General features: G+C 45.0%; 1 protein-coding gene across 1 annotated transcript in view; it reads right to left on the bottom strand.

Annotated features, from left to right (window-relative positions):
- LOC142572180 (protein 5NUC-like) overlaps positions 1–25948 on the bottom strand; it is an 80647-nt gene that overhangs the window by 15583 nt on the left and 39116 nt on the right. The window contains exons 3-5 of the mRNA XM_075681113.1: positions 20151–20288; positions 7284–7509; positions 2959–3144 (exon numbers count right to left, since the gene is read on the bottom strand). Coding sequence (XP_075537228.1) covers positions 2959–3144; positions 7284–7509; positions 20151–20288 — 550 coding nt within the window. The remainder of the gene's footprint in view (positions 1–2958; positions 3145–7283; positions 7510–20150; positions 20289–25948) is intronic.

Genomic DNA, 25948 nt, shown 5'->3' with positions numbered 1-25948 from the left:
TCGTTGCCACTTATGTACATTCTGGTGTGTAAAAATGTGGTACATTCTGGCATGTAAAAATGTGGTGAAAGTAAATCAGCTCACCTCAACCTCGCGTCAGGAGTACGGAGATATGTATTTCAAATAACAAGAACTGCATCAACCGCACGTATTAAAGAAAAGATGTGCACTCGCGTTATAAACGAGCCACAACATAGTTCTGAATTATATGCGGCAAGTTATATTTTCACTCACTTTCATTTCTTTTTGCCTTATTACTTCTATTAAACATAATAATCTTTTCCTCCTGTGCCTTCTGTGGCTTCATTCATTCATTCATTCATTCATTCAAAAAAAAAAAAATTAGCCCCTCAGAGACCCTTAGTGTTCTTGCTCAGTGGGTAAAAAGCACTTACTTACTCTTGTGTACGAATAAAATGAGCGAAAGACAATTAAAAGAAATGAAAGACAATGCTTAAAGCTTATGTGAGATGGGCTATTAAAGAGAACGCACAAGAACGCCAATTTCCAGGCGCTCCCGTTGTGCTCGCCAAAACAAGCAGTGCCAGTGCTCTCTGCGAGAGGGTAGAGAGGAACACGTGCATCCAGTGTAACCCGTTTTTGTGGTGAAGTTCTCGTGCTGCGTTTTCCAAAAAGCTGCGCCATTTTTCATGTGTGCCATGTCACGCATTTTCAACTCCCTCCAGGATACAAGGCCGTCACCACACCGGCAGTCAACACAAGCTCATCGATACAATTGGTGCAATATGAATGAACGAAATAAAGAGGGTATACTTGTCGCGTGACAATTATTGACATTTATGGTCAACAAAGGCGTCTGGATAACGGAAGAAGCTCGCGCCCCCGTTTGTTTCTTTGGAAAGACATTTGACTGTACTATGCCTGACTCACAGCTGCCAGGATGCCTACTGCACCCATAAGTTAGACTTGTTTAGTACATTGCGTTTTTTTGATACCAGAAAGATCAGCCTTACTGTCAGCAGAGGCTTGTAAAGCCAGAAAATATGTAGGAACAAAAGAGTGGCGACATCACCTTTATGTCCTTGCACTAGTTTCCCGTGGCGTCAGAAAGTTTCACGGTAGCTGCTCAAGAATGGTTTAACTGCAAGTCGGCCTAGTTTGAACAGATTCATTAAAAAAAAACATTTTGTGCGCAAACAAACGGACGAAGAAAAAGAGCAACACAAGGACGAGCACTCGCCCTTGTGTTACACCTTTTCTTCGTCCCTGTTTCTTTGCGCACAAATAATTTTTCAAGAATGGTTAACATTATAATCGAATCAAGGACTGAACCTAGCAAATTTTAAAAACTTTTCAACACTAGGTTCGTCAGACAGGTGAGAGCATGTAGAAGTCCGTAATGTCATACAGACGAAGCAGTGCGGTGGTTTCAGCACGAAATAAAAAGTGCAACTGTGGCCTTCACTTCGTCTACATATAACCAACGCTTTTCCGCCAAGTGATTAAATGGAAGTCTTGATTAAGCTTATTGCACCGGTCTCGACTGATTTACTAATGCTCCTTAACGTCTCTTTAATGGAGTGCTGACATGACATTTTCGACTCTTCATGTTTTGCATGAAGACCCGGGACATCTAAACCATAGAAAAAATGCTGACAAACCTGAGAACATCCTAAATAGTTTAATAGATTAGTTTTGTACATATAGTTTCGGTTTCGCTTGAGGTGACTGTATCGTGACTTCAAGTTGGAAAAGGCAGTCACGTGGTAGCAGGATATCGCGGCGTTTGGGTACTCGTTCCGGGTTGCTGGTTCACCTCCTATGCTCTTACTCGTTGCGAGGCCCAATGTCGAAGCCTAACAGATGGCCGAGCGAGCCTGAGCGAGTGTCAAAGCAGTCGCGATGTCCTGCTCCCACGTCACCACCTTCTGCGTCACTACGGGACGACACAATCACCTCCTGCAAAACGACACCAAAGCAAGCTGTAGACTAGCTATTATATTACATTATTTAGGGCGCTGTGAGAAGAGTCCAGTACCTTCATTTAACGGAAAAATTGACAAGTTGAATATGCAATGTCGGTACTCCTTTACAAACGCCCAAGTCTATATGGTACTCAGCATGAAGTATCCATAAGAGAGTCACACCTCACAATATGGTTGGACGTAATACTGTCGTTGGTTCCTACAGGCTGTTGCGTTTACTTCCCGAACTTTCAACTGGAAAAATTAATCCTATGTCCTTTGGTTAATACCACGACATCTACTTGGGCTTCTCGTGGCGGCACGTCGTATAATACTAAAAGAACAAAACTGAAACCGCTACGACATGATTACATACATCTCAAATTCTCGGTCTCGACAATGCCAGAGTCCGATTAACCGCAATAGGTGACTTGTTCAAAGATTACACGACAAAGGGAACCGAGGGGTCCGACTTCTGTTAGTCACGACCATATGAAGCCAACAGGTAATGAAGCGAAGGAAAGCAAAGGGGAAGTTATTTGTAGTTTTAATTGTATAGTAGAAATGAGAAGCTATAGGGAATTGAAAGCGTACGAAAAAATTTGTCGCTGGTGGGACCGAACCCACAATCTCAGCATTACGCGCGCGTTGCACTACCAATGGTGCTGCGTTGGCGGCTATTCTTGTATGCACATTCTTGGATATTTATATAAGTGTACAAGATAACCAAGGCATTGTTAGCCATCGCCACTCATGGCCATGGCGGCTGAAAGAGGGAGAGCTGCATGTAAGCCCTGTTCGAGCGCCTGTACGCTCTACGACGAATTTCATGTTTTTCGTACAGTTTTGATGCAAATGATGTTCAGTTTGTGAGCTCAGGTAATTTTTGTAAATATTTACGGAAAACACATGGATGTCGTGAAATTATCGGACTGAAATCGCGCACGTTTCAATAGTAGCGTATCGCCAATGGAACGCGTATCACATCATTCAAACACGCTTGCAATGGTCACTTCGAAAAACGTTTACTCACCGTGATACAAAAATGTGTTCGTGTGGCCTCCTACGATAATATCAACCTCGGGTACTTTCGCCGCGATTTCCAATTCGCGAGGATAGCCACAGTGAGTGATGGCGATGATAATATTTGTGCCGTTTTCGTGGAGCCGTTTTGCTTCCTTCTGAATGCTCTCTAAATCGTTTTCGAACGTCACATTTCCTAGAACAGTGAACAGTTACTTAATACAAACGTTACTTAAATGTAAAATTGAAATTCCTAATCTAAATATTTAGTGAGTAAAAGCCCTCCAGCAAAGCTTTGCATAAAAGCTACAGACTACAGTTAATTAAAACTGTTAATAATCATGTAACTTAAACTTAAACAGACCTATATCGCTATAGCATCCCCTGCAAGCTCTTAAAACATGTAATCTACTCATGTTCAGCTAGGTTCCTCGAGTCTAATGAATTTTTCAAGGACAAACACCATGGCTTTCGTAAATTATTTTAACCCGCCGCGGTGGCTTAGCGGCTATGGTGCGCTGCTCGGCCAAATCAAATCACGGCCGCAGCGGCCCCATTTCAATGGAGGCGAAATGTTAAAACATCTGTGTCCCGTACATTTAGGGCCCGTTACAGGTCCCCTGGTGGTTAAATTTAATCCGCAGTCCCCTACTACGGTGTTCCTCATAACCAAATCATGGTTCTGGCACCTAAATTCAGAGAATTCAGATTCAATCATCGTCATGGGAAACGCAACTAAATTGTTTTACTGGTGAACTCTTTAGTAATGAACGGGTGTTTCATCTGTTGCTTATTCCTATATTGTTTCTCATTCACTAATATGTTTTAAATTAGCAAATTAAACATGGATCCCAACAGTATTGCCTGGATTGAAAACTTTCTCTTTAACAGAACGTAATTTGTTACAGCTAACTATTTTGATTCCCTTTCGTGTCCAGTTACTTCGGGAGTGCCGCTGGGCTCTGTCCTAGGCCCTCTTCTATTTTCAATTTATGCTAACGACATGACTAATGTAGTTCAGTCATCTATTAGGCCATGGGCTGACGACTGCATGATCTGACGCTGATCATACAGCTCTTCAATCTATCCTTGACGCTATCACTAACTGTTAATTGTAACGCATGGCAAATGCATTTGAATGCTAAAAAGTGCAAAATAATGAGAATTTCCAGGAAATCAACCACTTGTAACCCTCCTCTTTGTAACATTGCTGGTTCCGTGTTAGACGAAGTAACGTCTTATAAGTATCAAGGATATCGTATAACTGCTAATCTTTCTTAGCAAAATCATGTTAACTACGTTGTTAATAATGCTAATCGCGCAATAGGATATATTTACACCACATCTTTTGAATAGCATCGTTGTCTCTTAAATTAACCTTACATGAAACACTTACAAGGCCTAAGCTTGAATATGCATATGCATTGTGGGATCCTAGTAAAGAATGTTTTATGCGAAAGCATCAAATGGCCTATTGAGCGAAAAAGCCGGCGTCTGTAGCAGCGAAACGGCACGCATATTCCCATTGGCTACGACACCACGTCACGAGCGCGCCTCGACGGAGCAGATACGGCGGCGCGACTCCGCGGGCCGAGACGGCTTGTCGTCGGCGAGGCAGTCGTGCGGTACTGCGCATGCGCAGAACCGTCTTCGCATGCACAGTACCGTCGCCCCTAGTTCTTGCGTACGCAAGCCGCTTGCGTCCCCTAAACTGAAGCTCTCTAATGACTCAATGTAAATTTGGGTGCCGCCGTCTGGCTCTCGGAAGCCGGCGCGCAGTTCAGTATCTCTCTCTCTCTCTCTCTCACCGCCGCTGGGCTTGGCTGATGCGCGCGCCTGCCGGCCTTAGCGGCCGCTACTGCTTCCTCGGTCTCTCATCGCGCAGGGCGTCGGTGGCATGCGCCGTTGGCACCGCTAGCTGCTGCTGCTTGCTGGCTCGGGCAGTACGTACCGCTATGGTACATTACTCGCAGCGCAAAACTGAAAGGACTGCTCAACGGCGTCCAATTGGGCATTAATGCTTTCGCATTCACAACTCGTAAGATGTGCTTAGGTGTCCTCGGATTTATTTTTTTTATCAACTGGAACCGTTGCAAAACCGTAGCGCGCGTTTCATTTTGCGAAATTATTCCTGATTTTCGAGTGTATCATCGATGAAACTCATTTCGCAGCTTCCCGACCTCTCCTTGCACATGAAAATGTCCCGTTTATCAATGCTCCCCAAGATCTTTCATAATGCACTCTTGAACAAGGAACTTCTCAGTGGGCCAACTCATCTATTGTGTCGTACTAACCACCGTCGTAAATGTTGACTTCCCTTTTGTCGCACTATTTTGTATTCTGATTCGTTCAACCCGAGGACAGTCAAAGAATGGTATCAACTGCCCACCTCCGCCGTCAACATTCTCAATGTTCCCGAATTTAAATCTGCCGTTGAAGATTATTATATGTACTAACCGCCTATGGCACGTACTTTTTTCCCTACTTACTTCCGTAAAGCCTTCGGGCGTTGAAGGCATTGAAATAAATAAATAAATGAGTACGTTTCTATATTTTTCACTGATTCCCATTCACGAAAAAATGACACTGCGAACGAAAGCACAGCGGGGTAAATGGTTTGCTCTGCCCGAAGAGGAATACCTTCGCAATTAAGACAACATAAACTACCGCTTTTGTGCATCTTTAATGTGACAACAGAACCTAACGCTACCGCCACGGGCGCTTGCCAGCTACGCGAGTGCTAATTAGCTAAGCCGTGCGTGCACATGCACGGCTTGGCTAGCACGTGCACAGCTGGGAGATAATTGCAGTAGTAGCGCTAAAGATAAGCATTAACGGTATACTAGTGACACTATTACTAATAATGCTATACTAATCATTTCTCTAATAACAAGAAGCAGCGAAGCAGCGGCACAGGGACCGTGCAACAAGCTCAAGTTTCAAGTGTATACAGATCATAATTCGTAATAAAAGAAAGCAACTAATACAACCAATGTAAAGATGAAACCGCCAACAGACCGCAATCTGCTTTTTACAGAGCAGTTTTCGACCTGGGACATGACGGAAATTGATACTTTGTGTGATACCACGCAATAATTCGATTTCTGAGATACATTGTGCGTTTCGCTCTTCAGAGCCGCAGAAAATAAAAACACAGGGTAAAGTAATGCGTTCTACTTGCTCAAACTTATGGGGCTCACAAATATTCCGAGAGAATATTCACCAGTTTTACAGAATACCAAAGTTTGAGATGTCAGCTGCCTGACTTTAGAAGCTGTAGTTATACCAGTTGTAAGCTCTGATCTCGCGGGAAACAGCAGCCTACAGTAGAGCATCTTTATTTCTATGGCTCCGGGAGAGAAGCTAAGCCAACCTGCCGACTCACAGACGTAGTTATAATGAGGGGGTCCTAATACAGGTTAACTGTGCTGACATGGACAATCTGGCGACTGCGATGCTTCAGACTTGGCGAAGGTGTCAAAGGTTCACCTACGTAGGTGACAGTGGATGGGCTGGTAGAGACCGTGATAGCACACGAGAAGTCTGACACATCTCTTTCATTAAATCTATTAAATTTGTCTCATATCTTCGATTGACGCAGTGTTAAAGAGCGGAGCGCGCCTTGATGACCCCTGCGAATTGAATATCAGTACCTCCTCGGCTAAGCTGTTTAAGTATGCTAGGCACAGCACTTCAGTGCAGCGCACTGACATTAACATATTCCCCACGCACTTTCCTGAGCAAAAGTATACGGTCCGGGAAACCCGCAATAAACCCCATTTCCTTCTCCACCTATAAATGTAAATTGTAATGGTGGGCTGCAATCGAAAGTTGCACTTGCCAACTTTCCAGTCGAGTCGTCAATTTCTGGTTGTGGGTCTGAATGACGAGCGAATTCAGTGTTTTCAGTTCGTCTGTGGTCCGTTTACTTTTGCTCACAGTTCATCGTACAAGATGCCTGACGCGCATGTTTTAAAAAATTTTAACCAAGATTACACAAAGCAAATATTATTGATGGACGTCTTACACGCCTCAGAGCTACTAGAAAATTTTTGCGAACTGATAAAGCATTCATTTGTGCTGATTAAGGCTGGATTCTAGGAGGGGAAATAAAGCATGATTAGGTGTAATGATTCAGTATTGTTTATCCGACTAAATATTTGTTCCATCATGCAATTAATGCCAGCCCGAAAGAAAACAACAAACTGATAAATCAGAATTGCGCTATTTATAGCACAGGCAATAGTGGAGAAAACACTGAAGGTATAAAGAAACAGAAGACTGTACATAAAAGCTGCTCTTCCACTTTCTTACTTATGACGTGATGCCACTCACCTGGATTCGAAAGTACCTCTGTTTCGTGAAGCACTGCTCCAACAATTCCAACTTTTGTGCCATTGATTTCGATGGTGACAGATTTTGGCAGGCTGATATTTTTCAATGCATCCTCATCCGAGAAGTTAGCATTGGTGTTGACCACAGTAACGTTAGCGTCTTTCATAGCTATCAAGAATGGTGCAAGCCCTTTTGGTCCATCGTCAAACTCATGATTCCCTAGACTCTGTATTTATCAAAACAGAAGAGAAGCCCAATTATCGCTGTTTTACTTTTAGGACAAATTTCGTTGGACTTAAACCACCAGAGTACTTAAGGTTCAAATGAATAACTCACCAACTAACGTTATACATATTAAAGAAGCAGCTACAGAAACTTGCCCTATCGTGTGATGTCAGCCACGTAGCGAAGTTTTTTTTGTCGGGAGAGGGGAATTAAGAGCCAGATGAGCAAACCTACACTAGTCCAAACTTGTTCCGGCCTTATATATCCTTGCACACACACACACACACACACACACACACACACACACACACACACACACACACACACACACACACACACACACACACACACATATATATATATATATATATATATATATATATATATATATATATATATATAGATATACACACTGGAGAAAAGAAAGAACGAGCAGCGTGCACTGCTTCGAGATAGACGACAACGAGTTCTTCGAAGCCTTGTGCCTGTGTTGCCTCAGCTCTGTGACCTGTCGCTGCGGTGCTCTACTCTCTGAGGGATCCATCACTTAAACTAGAACAACTGTTGACATTTGGTGGAGGTGCTGGGCCGTTTACAAACCTGGAACTTCGCAGTCGGACGCTCCCTACCGTTTCTGCAATGCCTCAGGACGCCGTACAGCCCGTACGGCGTCCAGCCTTTGATAGCCACGGGGTTGGTATCCTCCCAATACTGCGAGGCTACAAGGGAATGCTCCTCACTCCCAGTCCCGCACTGCTTCACCAGTCCCATACTTCGCTCCCTCGTCTCCTGTTCCCCGAAGCGTCAACACTCGTCGGTCACCATCTCCCAGTCGACGTTTTCCCGTTCCCCATCGTCCGCCGCCCTCCAGCTGTGGAGGAAAACTAAAAGGGGCAGTTCCGGAGGCAAGAACTGCGATCTCTGGGAATTGCTCAAGCCCTCATTCATTCCCTGCGAATGTCATTGAAGTTTATGCCGAAGGTATCGCCGTTCATGCGCTTGTCGACACGGGTGCCACAGTGTCCGTGGTTTCCGACCAGCTTCACCATACGCTCCAAAAAGTTGCGACGCCGTTTTCTGCCATTTCGCGTATACGTACAGCAAACGCTGAGTCAATAGGAACATGCGCCGTCCGTGCCGCCATACAATTGTTGTTCTTCCCCGCTGCTCTCATGCCATCATCATAGGATGGGACTTCCTCTCATCTCATCAGGCTCATCAAGCAGTTATTGATTGGGCCCGTGCCGAACTTGCGCTGACACCATAATGTGGCAGTCTTTCCGAAGATTTGCCTTTATCTTGAATATCCTTACATATATATATATATATATATATATATATATATCACTCATAACAAGCCAACAAACACTGACACCAAGGACAACATATGGGAAATTACTTGCGCTTAATAAATTAAATATTTCATTTATTAAGCGCTAGTAATTGCCCCTATGTTGTCCTTGGTGTCAGTGTTTGTTGGCTTCTTATGATATGGCTAATAAATATCGGGTCAGTTAACCCACTTTTATCTCGTTTATATATATATATATATATATATATATATATATATATATATATATATATATATATATATATATATATATATATATATATATATATATCGGTAAAGAGAAATTCTTCAGGCTACCTTTGAAACGTAAAGCACTTGAGCGATGCTACAAGGTAAACCAGAACAAGTATTTCATTTCAACAGTTTCGACCGGTGGACCGATCTTCATCAGGGTGTACAAGAACGTGGGAGTTCGGCACTAACAGTGAAGAGCCCGGTCGTTCTCAGATAGATGAAAACGAAAGGGACAGTTGTCACAGTCCACACTTTCACGGCGGTTTGGAAGATAAATTTATAGCTGCCTTATCGGCAACGATGTAATATATATATATATATATATATATATATATATATATATATATATATATATATATATATATATATATATATATATATATATATATATATATATATATATATATATATATATATGGCGCCCGCCGCCGCCGCAACGAGGGGATCCTATCATCAGCCTTTTTTTTTCTTTCAGTTTTTTTTTCTGGAAGACTGCTAGGTTGGTTGCCGTAGCCGCCGCTCCGCTCACTGTCTTCGACCTTCTGCCGGAATAAAATGTAAATACTGTGGCGCGGCTCATGGGCCGCCGTCACGACCTGTTAGACTGGTAACTCGAGAGAACCCAGCTTACACCCAGCCATGGATAACTTACGCTGCAATTGGATAACTGGCCGGAGCCAGTTCAGCCCACCGCACAGCCATTCTGGTCCCGCTACATCCGGGTATGGTCCGCGCTGTTTGCGGCGGTTATGGAGCTGTACTAAACCACGATCCAGGAGTTCAAGTAAGAGGTACTCCTTTCCGTCCGGCCACTGCACTTCTATGGCGCTAGATACTGCCCACTTCCTGACGCTGACTGCATGGTACGCGACACAGCTCTGCCAATACCCTCAACGCCAGCACCCAGCGTCTCTCTTCCTGTGCCTTTAAGTCATCGTCATCAGGCCAGCCTTCTTCCCTCAACCTACCACGATGTCTCGTGGACCGACAGATGCGCTGCCACGCATTCCCCAGCCTCATCCTCTTTATCGCCACCAACGATGGCACGTGACAGTGATGACATCGCCGACCCAACGCTGGCTTCCGCGCCGCACGCCATCGGGTATGTCTCAAACGACATCGCACCTGCCACTCGGCCCCCGACCGCCTCTCCACCCGATTCGTCCACGTCGTCTGCATAGCCGGCCTCAGAGCCGGCGCGCGAGCTCTGCAACCTTGCCGACTCCATTCCACCCGACCTTACCGGCTATCGCCACCGCGTACACGGGCCGCGATCTTGTGCGACCCCCCGAAATCGAATAAGCCATATCTCCAGCGGTCAGTGCAGTCCTCGGCGCTGTTGGCACAGGCTCCACCTATCCAGCCCTTCCGCGTCTTCAAACGTAGTGCCTCCGAAGACGTTGGCGCCTCGCCGCTGTGCGCCTCACGGCCTCATCCCGTTCCCGGCTTTTGCAATGTCGCAGAAGCGGCTGCGGGGCATCCCGCACTGGACGTCCTCACCGAACCACCGGACATTCCTGCGGGCCTTGACCGCACTTTACCCGGCCGGCCTGTGCCTGGGTCGCGATGCGCCCCGTCGCAGACTGCGCCGAATGGTTTTCGCTTATTGACAGGGTGTGCCACGCCCACATACAATGCATCCGCCGTGGCCCATCCAGCGCTTCGCGCTTCGACTGAATTGCTCGTGTGCTCCGCGAAACGGTGATGTCCATGCGCCGCTGGAAACGCTTGCGGGGGCACCGTCGAAGCACCATTCGCCTCGCGGGATTCACCATTCCTCCATCATATAGGGACAAATGAGCTGACCGACATCTCGTCAAGTTGGCGCGTTCGCTCCACCAGCGTCCGTTCACCGGGTCCGACACCCGTTACGTAACACGCAGGGTCGCCCGCCTGAGCTCTGCGGCAGTGATTCGATGCCCTTCACGCTGAATACTTGGATTGACCACGGACGATTTTGAAACGCGGTTTCACTGGCTCGCCTTGCCGCCGTTCCGTCTGGGCCTTATCCTTCCGCCGACACCGCGACGCGGGAACACTCTGGTTGGTGCTCTCAGCCGGCGCCTTGGTGGCAACTACTAAAAGAAAACAAAAATAAAGTTGGGCGGCACGTCCTCGAGGCGCAAGCTCGGCACGCGCATTGTTGTTCTGGAAGCTTGCTACGTTGGTCGCCGCAGCTGCCGCTCCACTTGCCGCCTTCGCCCTTCTGCGGAATATATGTGCGTGTGAGTGTGTGCGTGTGCGTGTGTGTGTGTGTGTGTGTGTGTGTGTGTGTGTGTGTGTGTGTGTGTGTGTGTGTGTGTGTGTGTGTGTGCGTGTGTGTGTGTGTGTGTGTGTGTGTGTGTGTGTGTGTGTGTGTGTGTGTGTGTGTGTGTGGGCGTGTGGGCGTGTGGGCGTGTGTGCGTGTGTGTGTGGGCGTGTGGGCGTGTGTGCGTGTGCGTGTGCGTGTGCGTGTGTGTGTGTGTGTGTGTGTGTGTGTGTGTGTGTGTGTGTGTGTGTGTGTGTGTGTGTGTGTGTGTGTGTGTGTGTGTGTGTGTGTGTGTGTGTGTGTGTGTGTTACTAGGCCATCTGAGACACAAAACACGACAAGAACCGTTTACGCACGTATCGGACACAACCGTTATTCAAAGTATGAGTTCATGGTGGCTTAGTGTTTTGTTTCATAGTGGAACACTAAATGAAACATGGCCATTAACATATGCTTCGCGCTTTGCTCTTCTCGTTTGTTTGTTGCGTTAGGTAGGCAAGTAAGCTTGTGCGTATCAAACATGCATGAACTAATAATGTACAACTGTTGTCCGTCTGTTAAAAGCTTCGTTAACGCACCATACAAATACGATTTGTCGAACAGGTTGGTGAATGATGCAATTAACATAAAGCTGGGACAATCAACAGGACGGATCGACATCATCATCATCATTATCAGCCAGGTTATGCCCACTGCAGGGCAAAGGCCTCTCCCATACTTCTCCAACTACCCCGGTCATGTACTAATTGTGGCCATGTTGTCCCTGCAAACTTCTTAATCTCGTCCGTCCACCTAACTTTCTGGCGCCCTGTGTTACGCTTCCCTTCCTTGGAATCCATTCCGTAACTCTTAATGACCATCGGTTATCTTCCCTCCTCATTACGTGTCCTGCCCATGCCCATTGCTTTTTCTTGATTTCAACTAAGATATCATTAACTCGCGTTTGTTCCCTCACCCAATCTGCTCTTTTCTTATCCCTTAACGTTACACCTATCATTTTTCTTTCCATAGCTCGTTGCGTCGTCCTCAATTTAAGTAGAACCCTTTTCATAAGCCTCCAGGTTTCTGCCCCGTACGTGAGTACTAGTAAGACACAGCTGTTATAAACTTTTCTCTTGAGGGATAATGGCAACCTGCTGTTCATGATCTGAAAGTGCCTGCCAAACGCACCCCAGACCATTCTTATTCTTCTGATTATTTCAGTCTCATGATTCGGATCTGCCGTCACTACCTGTCCTAAGTAGATGTATTCCCTTACAACTTCCAGTGCCTCACTACCTATTGTAAACTGCTGTTCCCTTCCGAGACTGTTAAAGATTACTTTAGTTTTCTGCAGATTAATTTTAGACCCACCCTTCGGCTTTGCCTCTCCAGGTCAGTGAGCATGCATTGCAGTTGGTCCCCTGAGTTATTAAGCAAGGCAATATCATCAGCGAATCGCAAGTTACTAAAGTATTCTCCATTAACTCTTATCCACAATTCTTCACAATCCAGGTCTCTGAATATCTCCTGTAAACACGCTGCGAATAGCATTGGAGAGATCGTATCTCCCTGCCTGACGCCTTTCTTTATTGGGATTTTGTTGCTTTCTTTATGGAGGACTACGGTGGCTGTGGAGTCGCTATAGATATCTTTCAGTATTTTTACATACGGCTCGTCTACACCCTGATTCCGCAATGCCTCCATGACTGCTGAGGTTTCGACAGAATCAAACGCTTTTTCGTAATCAATGAAAGCTATATATAAAGGTTGGTTATATTCCGCACATTTTTCTATCACCTGATTGATAGTGTGAATATGGTCTATTGTTGAGTAGCCTTTACGGAATCCTGCCTGGTCCTTTGGTTGACGGAAGTCTAAGGTGTTCCTGATTCTATTTGCAATTACCTTAGTAAATACTTTGTAGGCAATGGACAGTAAACTGATCGGTCTATAATTTTTCAAGTCTTTGGCGTCCCCTTTCTTATGGATTAGGATTATGTTAGCGTTCTTCCAAGATTCCGGTACGCTCGAAGTCATGAGGCATTGCGTATACAGGGTGGCCAGTTTCTCTGGAACAATCTGCCCGCCATCCTTCAACAAATCTGCTGTTACCTGACCCTCCCCAGCTGCCTTCCCCCTTTGCATAGCTCCCAAGGCTTTCTTTACTTCTTCCGCATTACCTGGGGGATTTCGAGTTCCTATAGACTATTCTCTCTTCCATTATCGTCGTGGGTGCCACTGGTACTGTATAAATCTCTATAGAACTCCTCAGCCACTTGAACTATCTCATCCATATTAGTAATGATATTGCCGGCTTTGTCTCTTAACGCATGTATCTGATTCTTGCCAATTCCTAGTTTCTTCTTCACTGCTTTTAGGCTTCCTCCGTTCCTGAGAGCATGTTCAGTTCTATCCATATTATACTTCCTTATGTCAGCTGTCTTATGCTTGTTGATTAACTTCGAAAGTTCTGCCAGTTCTATTTTAGCTTTAGGGTTAGAGGCTTTCATACATTGGCGTTTCTTGATCAGATCTTTCGTCTCCTGCGATAGCTTACTTGTATCCTGTCTAACATCGCATCGACAGCCACAGCTCAACTAGAATTTTATTCAGCAATGTTATAACATTGCACTTGCAGATTTAGAAAGTACAAAATTATTCGACGAGCACACGGCATGATTCTAATACACCAAGCCGCCTCCTATCTACGTGCTTTTGAGGGTATGATAGTCATAACAGCGCTACCGTTAAGGCAGTTCCTTTTACAGTTTAAGCTGTTTTAGTTGGCGATGTTCTTGTTCCCTAGTGAAATGGCGCAAACCACTATGGGGGATCGGCCATGAATCGTGCGGTGAAGTTGTCCGCCACCGTCGCCGGTGTCCGTCGCAGCTATCGCCAGGCTCCTGCCCACTGACCAAGATATGGTTGGATTCTCTTGAGGAAGGGAGAAGTCCTGCTCCATACGTGAAAGACATTTGACATACCTGAATAAATCAAGCAGGCTATGTGACTGTTTGTCACCGCCCCGTTTCAAAGAGGATGCCAGTAAGTCATCATAATCATCATCATAATATTCATCAGCAACGTATCGTGCCACTTGTCACGCCGTCCATGCGCTTCCGCGATCGGGCCGGCAGGCTAGACCAGTCAGTCGCGTCGTGGGATTAGCGGGGTGCGCATTTTATCGCGTTTTGCTGGACCCAATAAAAGTGAATTTACTCACTGACTCACTCACTCTCTCACTTTTCACGCGATGAAAGATGCGCGCTGCGTATAGCGTCGAAACGTGTGCACTTTTCATTGTGGTTGCGTATTATTACACCAGGTGGCACGTCACGTATCTCAGGCCTCCTTGATACCCTTGAGTTCAGCGAGAGCAGGAGGAAAGCAAACATGCTCGCAAAAGAAATAAAGAAATTAGTAATCTGTGATTAGAAGAATGGTGGAAGTAGGCAAACGACCAACAATGGAGGTGAACAAAAATAAAGTTCCCAATAGGGGTTCAGAAAGTTTGGTGACGGGAATTCCTCGTTTATTTCTTTAAGCGCAGCTGTATATGGCTCAGATCCGGGATCCCGTGGCGTCTGTGTGCAGAAACTATCATCATGTGGGCCGACCCTGGTGATAGTGCAGAAAGGGCCCAAGTTCAATAGCACATACCCCTGTAGGCTCGGGGACCTGTAAAGCACCCTGGAATTACCTTTGTCCCACCTGGGACCCAAAGAGCTTCCAGGAACAATGGTAAGAACAAATTTCTTATAAAAAAACTGTTTCGTACAACTTTTCAAAAAGGTTCTGCTAACGCGCGCTCGCGCCACTGCTCGCGCTTTCGTAGTCGTCGTCGTCTTCCACAGCTGGTTCCGTTGCCGCTCATCATTCCAGCGTAGAAGTTCACTTCTCTTGTGTCGTCGTAATGGGGAGACCGAAGTTTACGGGGTTATGAGCCATTCATTGTCCTTCGCGAAGGACACATTTAATAACAGAGGTCATACGAGGATGTGTGTGCTTACCTATATCGTCACCTTTGAGTGGTACAGTAAACAGCTTCGCGGGTCATCCACCTTCACAGAGTGGAATGGCTCATGATGGTCTTTCTTTGAAGATAGGTATAGGACATTAGCCAATATGCTTGGTTGCGCAACCCATCGCACCATTCCGAAGGGCACGCTAATATCATCTATCCATCCAGCGTAAGTAACTGTACAACATAGTGTTTCTTAACACGTATGTGGCTCCCACCCACAATGGGAGATTGGCCAAAAAATGGATGGTCTTGAGCAAGAAAAAGAAGATTAAAGAGACGTATACAAATGCTAGAATGAAAAGCATGTATAGTATACATGATTAGATCAAGCAGGCTAGGTGTCTGATTGTCACCGCCCCGTTTCTAAGGGGATACCAAAAATCATCATCATCATCAATAGCAGCAGCAGCAGCAGCAGCATCAAATCGCGCCACTTATTGCCCGTCAGAACGCATAACGAGGACCTCCTTCGGCTCGGCATACACAGCACCATGCAGGAGATAGCCGAGGCTCCGGAACGGGCGAAGCTAACTCGGCTGTCCATCACGCCGGCCGGCAGGCGTATCCTCGAGGAGATCGGACTCGCACCCACCAAGAACTTGGCTGAAAACACCCAAATCCCCAGTGAAATAGGGGAGAAGGTCGTGGTCGCCCCTTTGCCCCGCAACGTTCATCCCGTTCAAAACGCAGGTCGTAGCAAGGCAAGAGCGTTGAATATACTGAAGCAAATAATTAAACGAGGACAAGATTGAAGCAAGCTTCGTGGACGCAGCTGCATACCGAGACAGCAAGGCTTTTGCGGTTTCCGTCGTGGACACGCTGGGCAAAGTCATCAACTGTGCTTCCGTCTGGACGACGAACCCCGAGGTGGCCGAGCAAGTGGCCATTGCACTCGCCATGCAAGACGGTCGGAGAGAAAGGGTGTATAGCGATTCGAAAGTGGCCGTCAGTGCATTCCAGAAAGGCCGGGTGGCCCGGCAGGTAATTCAAATTCTGAAAGGTGCCAAACACGGCGACACCTCCATACACTCCATCTTTTGGTTCCCTGCCCACGTCGGGGTGATTGAGGGGGTTCCTCTGAATCTCAACGAGTCCGCCCACGTGGCTGCGCGTGGCTTTACCGACCACGCTGCCCTCGGATCGGGCGACTCTTTCCCCGGACACAGAGACGTTCCTATCACGCACAATGAACTTACTAAATTATTTTACTTAGAGAGAAGGGTTTTCCGCCGCGTCACTCCAAGCTAAGCAGGCTGCAGGTGGTCACGCTCAAACTTTTGCAAACGAACTCCTAATCCGGCGTCCCTTACCAGCATATATACCGAGATTTATCCGAATTGTTCTTGCGCGGCCTGTGGTGAGGTTGCTACTTTGCCTCATATGCTCTGGGAATGGGGGTCGCTGGGCCCGAAGTTCATCAAGGAAGAGTGGGACGCGCTCCTGCGAAGTCCCGTCTTTGAGGACCAAATCCTGGCCGTGCAGCGCACCCGCGATTGGGCCGGCAGACTAGATCTGTCAGTCCCGTCGTCGGATTAGCCGGGTGCGCGTTTTATTGCGTTTTGCTGGACCCAATAAACGTTTACTCACTCACTCACTCACTCACTCACTCACTCACTCACTCACTCACTCACTCACTCACTCACTCACTCAATTGTCACGCGATATGACATGTGCGCCGAGTGCCTTAGATACATGCAAACTTTGCATTGCAGTTGCATTGATTCCACAAGGTGTCGGGACATGTAGCAATTGCATGTTGCATGTGACTGGACCTGGTTAAGTCAAGCAGGCTAGGTGACTATTTGCCACCGCCCCGTATAAAAGTGGATGCCAGCAAATCATCATCATCATAGTCATCATCATCATCATCATCATCATCATCATCATCATCATCATCAACCGCAACATCATCGTATCGTGCCAGAGGTAACTAACCGTAACTCGCCGTCGACTCCGGTTGGAGAGTTCAGGTCGTTCTCGTGAAAATGACGCAGAGACTCGTCCGCGAAAACCCTCTATTCTGTGCTGCCGAAAATGAAGCTCTTATGGAGCGCCTCCTCCAGCTTACGACGTGACTGTGCTGAAGGCCCCGCATGCCTATGACTTTTCTTTTTGACAAGACGTTTTGAGCCTAGTTTCAGTATTTGCCCGCGACTTTCGCGAGTTGTTTCTCCATAAACGCGAATTTAAATTCGTCGGCACTGACTGCTTCCCGGTGAGTGGATTGTTCGAGCTTTTCAGCCGTCCGCTTCCGCAAATATTTCTTTTCTCTCTTCAGTTTTGAGAAACTGCGTTTTTCGGCAGCTGTCGTCACTGTGAGCGTTGCCGATACATTGAGGAGTGCGAGAACTTTTGGGAACATGTTTGTATAACATACAACTCTAGAGCGTTCGTCCCATAGCATGTCAACTCTTCTTCTTGCATGGACTAACATTTCACGTTCCAGGCCCCCACTCCTCTTTAGCATAAGGAAATGTGCCGTTGTGATCTGGCGTAAAATTCAAAGGCGCGGCTACACATACTTCAAGTTGTCTTAGACAGCACGTTTAGGCCGGAGAAATTGCAGCATCTGCAACGTGGTATGGTGGTTTGCTTAGTGGCGCTTGAGAGAGGCTCTAAAATGGCAGATAATGAGACTGATTGTGACTCGCCCGTATACTTCTCCGCAGAACTAGAAGAATTGGTCAGGTATATTTATGTGCCAACCATGGAGCCGTGGCATTTCGCAGTTCATTCCGATGTCGGTCGCTCTGTGTGGACCCGAAAAACAGATCCCCTGCTTCTATCGGGGTGAAAAACGCCTCAAAATGGATACCAGAAGCTTTTTCCCGAGATGGAGCCATGACTCTAGCGAATGATGTTGTCTACTTGCCTACCTAAGGCAATACGTTGGAAAAGTTAGCTTTTTTGGACGTGAGCAGGCGCGTACCTTTTATGGGGTAGAAGGGGGTGCATCGCTCCTTGTATTATACTCGTGTGTCTGTTTGCGAAAATGGGCTAACTTTCATTTGAAGGGATGTAGAGGGGACCGTCTCGTTCCCTTCCCTAACTACGCGGTACTGTGATGTTATGTCATCATGTTCGTTTTATGCTTAGTGAATATTAGTGCATGTAATAATTGTTTAAATCAAAGATGTCCCCACCTCTAACATGACACTTTCTATTAATATCTATTTACAAAGTTTTTTCAATTACTTACTCTTTGTTACACGGATGTGCACGGGGGGAAAGTCAGACATAAATACTTCCTAAAACTCAAGCATTGGTGCTTGAAATCGAGCACTTGGGAAAAAATAAATAAAATAATTATAGATGCTACCGCCTACCAGGCGACCCATCTATCTTGTCAGGTGGAAATTAAGCAGAGTGCCATACATATTGCGTTAGCATTAATAGTTCGGTAGTTATTAGGTAAAATAAACTGACGCTCTCTTTTTAAACTTTTGCCGGTGATGTAGACAACTGGCATATAGCCAATGCCTAAAATTACCAGGAGACAAATGATAAACGATGGCGGCTAGCTGACGTACAACGACAAATGCTTAACGAGTACAAAATGGATTTCACAGTGGGGCCCTTGTGAGGGTACGTTGTCGCAGACTGTTTTGTGCGTAAGCTAGCTGCACTTCAGTTTTTTTACTCCTATATCTTCGAGCTCCGCAGTCTCAGAACTCTGAGTTCTGCAGGCCATCATCTGCCCGCCGCTATTGAAGCATCCTAGAATTAGAGCAAGGGAAGAGACGAACCGATTAAATGTGGCATTTTATGCGATGCTGTATACTGCGAATGAAAGTGCAAACCACCGTTGTGGATAAGTTTTCATGGCGTTCTGCAGTGACCTCATAAGTGACAAAGAAGCACGAAAACGTCACAAGTGCAGAAGCGAGCTTCTAAACTCTGTCATATGCCTTCAACAACAACCAATGTTTTAGGAAAAGTGGTTGACAGCACCGTTGGACTGTAAAGAAATGTAAGGTGCGGTTGAGTCATCCCGAGCAAATTAAGAGGTTTCTCTTTTCGTTTTCACTGTTTATCTACCGACCCCTTCCCTCCATGCAGGATAGCCAACGGGAACTAGCTCATGTCAACTTTCCTTCCTCTCTATGCATTCTCTCTCTCTCTCTCTCCCTCTCTAGGAAACCCTGATGGAAGAGAGCATACCAACAGTGACATGGCCGTTAAAGTGTGCGCACTTATTACCGAAGAAAATACCGTGAATTTCTACATGGGCACGGCCGGCACAGGTGAAGTTTTTGGGCGTATGCTGCGTTGACGAAGTCTAGATACAGCAACCTACAACGACTAAAGCGTAAATGGCACCTTGCCTTTCATAACGGCTTTTCATACTCACATGAAATTGGCGCTCTGTAAGATCGTTTGAGCAGCACTCGTCGGAGCGCAGATATAAAAGGCCTCGTAACGAGATGCTTGCAGTCAATATAAACGTTTAGTTCAGTGAACGTTGCCAACTAAATTGTTCATATAAAGTACTCATTATTAGAGTGATATTGCATGTCTTTTCGACATTTGTGTGACGGGAAGCTGCTGCATCTAAGCAATGAGCATAATATCATAATCATATATAATTCTTAGTCGAAATTTTGAATATTCGCTCGTTCTTTATAAGCAGGCATGAACCTGAGGTACCAACCAGTTGCATATAATTCTGTAAGCTTCAGTTCTCTAGGTGTCGGACCATCTCAATAGCAGTTATAAAAGTAAATAAAATAACGATATGAATTTATTTCAACATCGCTTTAACATATAGCATTGCACGAGCAGCGACCAAAATGATATACTTACCACGTAGTCGTATTGCATTGCTCCCATAACTGCTGAGACTATCTTGTCCTTTAAAATAGTGTACCATGGAGTTCCTTGATAGAAGTCACCGGCATTCATAAATAGTGCACCGGGATATTGTGATTTCAGTTCTTTAACCTGCAAGGTGGAAGACACATGCTAGCATTCTAGGCGCATGGTCAGTAAATTAGGTTACGGCCGAGCTAACAAATAAGACGGTTTGGTTGTGGAGCAACACCTTTCAGGTTCAGGTTACGCAGGTGACATTATCTCTAAGCAGGCACTCAGAATGATATATTCAGCTTATATTTGCGAAGAGGAGGGCAAAATCTAAATGTTAAGTCCAGTGTAAAAATATCCGGCTTCATGCTAAATTTGATCAGGCGTTCTGAATACATGAAAACGGTACTTCGAAGGTCGAAGAGTAGGAATGCATTCGAATATGGTTTAAATAGAGAGCGAATTGCGTGGAAAAAGAACATGGCAATAAAAGTGAAAGACAAGAGAAACGCCGTTATAGTAGAACACAAAGCATTGTGGAGGTGCCAGTATACGGTAGTGCGGGGCGTGTCGAAAATATCCATGGCTTCCAGACATTTGGTGCTGTGTTTAAAGTGTAGAGTGAAATAGACTACAAGTAAATCAAATGGTTGTTAGAAGTCTAGCTTTAGGCGCGCATACAAAACAACAAATGAAGTAAGTTAGTGCTGAGAAACATGGTATGAACATTTTTCGGAGTGGACAACCGCTGCGTGTTGTCTCTTCCATCAAGTCTCGTGTTTTGCTTGCGACAAATTCCCACAATCATGAATCACCAACTGGCCTGCACCCACACTCTGCTATGAAGTGATGACTCTGAGAGAGAAAAATCTGTGACTATGCAGAATACATTCACAGATTCGGTAATGGTACGATCACAGATTCTCAGAGTCACGAGGCGCGTAACTCTGGCAGAAAAGAATCCTCTGACCCCTCTGTCTGGCCCTTCAAGTATTCGCTCTGTGGCCACTGCACCGGAGGAAGTCCGCAGGTTCACTGATGATAACGCGCGGCTGTATTCACCTAGTTAGTATACAGCGTAAGTGGTTATGGGCTCATTCCAATAGCCATTTCGGTTGGTGACGTTGTCCGTCACCGCCGCCGCCCTTGTCCATCGCAGCTATCGCCAGGAACGAGAAAAAAAATTGCTACAAAAATTCTGACAATTGTCTACTAATGCGTAAGCATTCTTTGGCTCCGCTGCTACTTCGCTTTTGCTTACTTGTTTAGCTAGCATATGCACATCGACCCATCGCTACCAATCACCTGCTATTACACTTTTATGAAGATTACATGTGTTAACTTTCCAATTATGCATTCATTTTGCAAATATAGTATGTATCAACTCAGCCAAAACGCCATTACAACCGGGTTTTCTTTTGCCATACCACATTTTTTTCTTTCTTTTTTGTTACGACCTTGACGGGGCGACGACGACGTCGCCATATATAACACTACTATAACGATTACATGCGTTAACTTCTGTATTTTCCTTTTTGTTGTTACAGCCTTGACGTGGTGACGTAACCAGCCTTTTTATTTTATTTTTTTTCTAACGCTACCAATGAACTACGGTTACACTATAATTACAACGACTAAATGTGTTGACTTGATTGATTATGCATTTATTTTGCAGATATAAGGCGTCACGAGACGGTCAGTACTTGCTGAGGTGCTTGCCAATGAATGCTTACGCATTACTGTAGGAAACTAAGAAAATGGAGAGAAACCGCTTAATGTCCTGACTTGAACATGTGATGTAGACTGAGGCTAAAGCAACTTTCACGCCCATTAGTTTAATGTCCCTCACACAGACATCTGTATGCCACGCTGTGGTCCATGATTCGAATCCCAGTCAGAAGCATTTCTTTTGCTTTTCTAACGCTACCAATAATCTATTATTAGACTACTATATCAATTACATGCGTTAACTTTGCCAATCATGCATTTATTTCGCAGATGTAAGGCCTCACGGGACGGGCAGATTTTGCTGGGGCACTCCCCAAAGAATGATTACGTACGCTGTAGTCCATAGTTCGAATCGCGGTCAGAAATATTTTGTTCTTTTTTCTTACGCTACCGATTATCTATATATAATATTACACTACTGTAACGATTACATGTGTTCACTTGACTAATTATGCATTTATTTTGCCGATATAAGGCGTAACGGACGGACAGATTTTGCTGGGGTACTCACCAAAGAATGCTTTAGCAATAATGCCTTGTTCCCGCGGGAATCGAACCCGGACCCTCTGCACGGGAGTCAGCTACTCTATACCACTACGCCACGCCAGCGTTTGCTAGTAACTGCGGAAACATGCCCCATACACGCGTCTTAGCGCGCGAGGAATCACGCGATGTGAGATGCGTGTCGCGTAGCGTCGATACGTGCAAACTTTGCATTGCAGTTGCGTTGTATTCCATCTATATGTAGCAGTCGCATATTATCGTACCACGTCTCAAGGGATGTGACATGTGACAAGGGATGTGGTAATTCTTCGGTACACGTTATGGCGCCTCCTCGCAAGGTACGAACCACTACTGAAGAAGCGAATCGTAGAGCTACGCGTGCGGCTGCAACCAGGCAACGTCGGGCTCAGCAGACCGCTGTGCAGAGAGCAGCACAAGCCACAGCTCGCCGTTGACGCTGGGCTGACAGTTCAGTTCGTTCTCGTAAAAATGACGCAGAGATACTTCGCCGCGAAGACCTTATAGTCCGGCTACCGAAAGTGGAGCTTCTATGGAGCCGCTCCTCCAGCTTGTGCTGTGACTGTGCTGCGTGTGCCGCTCAAGCATGTGACTTTTCGTTTCTTTTTTTTTTTTAGGCGAAGCTTTCTTAGCCTCTTTTCCCCTGCTTTGGTAATCGTATCTAACCAATATTGGCGGCGCAGATACACGCCACGCTCGCACAACTTATGGGAACCATGCCATAAGATATATAGTGTTGCCTTGGAAACTTTCTTCAGAGAACAAGAGAACACACTCGCCTATACGCACGTTCTCACTCACACGAACACCCCATGAAAGAACGCCCCCCAATTTTTCACACAAGCCCTCACTGCCAACTGTTTATTTGCCATATTGGAAACCCCCACATATACGTGATTACCGCGCAAGCTCAATATATCAGCCAGGCCACCGTCTATAACGTGTTATCTTATAACAAACTTATTAAAATCGAGAAGCGGAACTCGAATGCAAAAAGGGAATGATACAGTCCTGCACGTGATCCCTATACGATTGTGAGTAGAGCATAAACAACATAGACAACATGATAACCTGGTTGACAGCCCACCTAAGAAACTGGCAGCAATATGTTGTTTACAAAGGCCACTCTTCAGAGCGACTTTCAGTAGACAATAGCGTCTCACAGGGACCCGTGCGTTGCCCGCATTTATTTCTCGCATTCATTAATGACAAAGCAACAGATATTTCAGTTAAGATTGAATTATACGAGGACGTTTTGGGCAAATAATCTGCTTCTTGATAAAAGAGCTAGCTCACTTTAAGTATTTAGGACTATGGATCAATAACGCCCTTCATTCGTCAAAGCACATTTACCCTGTTGCATCCAACTCAAAGCGAAAACTGTTCTTTCATCGTAGAGCTTTAAAATTATTAACCCATGCTCTTGGGCTGCTAGCCTATAAAACAGTTTGTTGTCTTACCACTAGTAGACGATGCTTCTGTAATCTGCGACCTTTTGACTAAAACTGATATTGACAAAACAGAGAAAATACAATAAAAATTATGTCCGCTTTACATGTAACAGTTGGGACGCTCTTCAATAACGGCTCTCATAGCCAAGGGTAATTTACCTACTTTGTCACAGCGGAACCGCTGTTCCCGTATTAATTTTTACCGGCTAACTTATGAGCACTACAACACTGATACATCATAAGTAATCTCGTTGTTATCCGGATATGCCACTAGACAAAGACATCATTTAACATCTACTCCCTTTCGCTCATGCGTTTTTTGCTACAAGTGCTCCTTTTTTCCTAGAGTCGTTAACGATTGGAACAGCCTCGGTAATGATAAAGTCATTGAACCGAACTTTTATTCTTTTGTTTCAAAGTTAGCGCGCTGAAATCGTATTCTTCCTACTTTTGTTTGTTGTGAATTTGTTTCTGTATTTCATATCTAGTAGCTTTTACGATTTTATCGTAAAATGCTTGACTTCGAGAGCTTGGTTATGATTGTCGTATTGACGCCAATAATTTTTCGATTTCTCGTTTGTCAGGTCGAACTGATCTCAACAGGATGCAAATATATAGTCGTCGAGCGATGTTTCAGAGCCTTATTTTTGGACCCGCTAGATTATTCTGACCTACCGGCGGCAGCGCCACCTCTAAAAACGGCAAATGAAATTTTGGCTGCTTTTCCATGGATATTTCACGAATAAACATTATTAACATTTCCGTTTTTCTGTGATGCAAATAATCCTTTATGCGAATTTTTTGACGGTTTTCTTTTCTTTTCTTTTTTTTTTTTTTTTTGAAGCGTCGTAGTTAAAATAAATTCTGTGCATCTTGACTAATGAAACAGCTAGTAGACTTCACAAAATTTTGATATTTCTTGGCTTCGACGGTAGTACTTTTTGCATTTTAAGATTGGCAAATCAGGTAAATGTTACATTTTTGCATATATACTAATTAGCTTTGCTTCATAATTCGCTCTACCAAAATTGCCATTATAGATTGCAGTATCAATAAACAAATAAACGTAAATAAAGGCCATGTACACTCTGTTGGCATATTGACTGTTTATCAGTCACATCCATTGACATTACACAAACCTGAAACGTCTAGGCAACTTATTTACTTCACGTTAGCTTATAATATAGTGTTCTCAAACGTATGCGTTATTTAATATTCAATGAAATGCACTAAAGTTCACTAAAACATAGTGAACATTTTAGCAAACTTTATGTCTTACTTCTGCGACATGCTTCAAAAAGTTTTTGCAACACTGGATTGTAATGGTTCATTACGTGTGACTGATATTCTGGTCTGTCGATGGCAAAGATCGCTCACTAAAGCATTTTTCAGGCTCCAGTAAGAGCTTTATATATATATATATATATATATATATATATATATATATATATATATACAGAGATATATATGTGTGTGTGTGTGTGTGTGTGTGATAAATAGCGCGCACTGGAGACAGTTATACAGTTGTGACGAGAAACGGGTGTTTTATACCGGGTGTCCCACGTACCTTGTGCCAAAATTTAGAAATAATATGCGAGTGGTCACGTAGCCGGACAGAACCAAGGCAGTGTTGTTCGCCGTCGCTTGTAGCAAGTCAGGCCAATTTTTTTCGTATTTCGCCTAATAATATAAATAATTAGTTATTATTGTTTTCTCAAATATTATAATCAGATTAAGATTGTTAATCGTGAAATTGCAGGGCATCATAAGAAAATTTCGGACACATCTTTCTGTTGCTCTATACGTGCTACATGAATGTTTTTTCTAAGAATGAAAGAACCCCGCATTAGCACGCGGAAAGTGCCGCGCGAGTGGTCGCGCGGCCCTTTTTCGGGTTCTGCGGGCTTTCTTCTGCATACGCACGGCACTGTGCGAATTAACAGGAATTTGATTCGAATAATGCGGGATGTATACGCACGAAGGTATGGTATATAAATTTTGTGCACAAGTCACTGCGTTACCGCACGCAGATATAGCGCTACTAGGCTGGCGAATCGCGCTTCCCTATACGCTAGGTGTCACATTTACTTGCACCGA

Source organism: Dermacentor variabilis, chromosome 2 (genome assembly GCF_050947875.1).
Source record: "Dermacentor variabilis isolate Ectoservices chromosome 2, ASM5094787v1, whole genome shotgun sequence".
In the NCBI taxonomy this organism is placed as follows: Eukaryota; Metazoa; Arthropoda; class Arachnida; order Ixodida; family Ixodidae; genus Dermacentor; species Dermacentor variabilis.
This window is presented reverse-complemented; position numbering and strand designations above follow the sequence as displayed.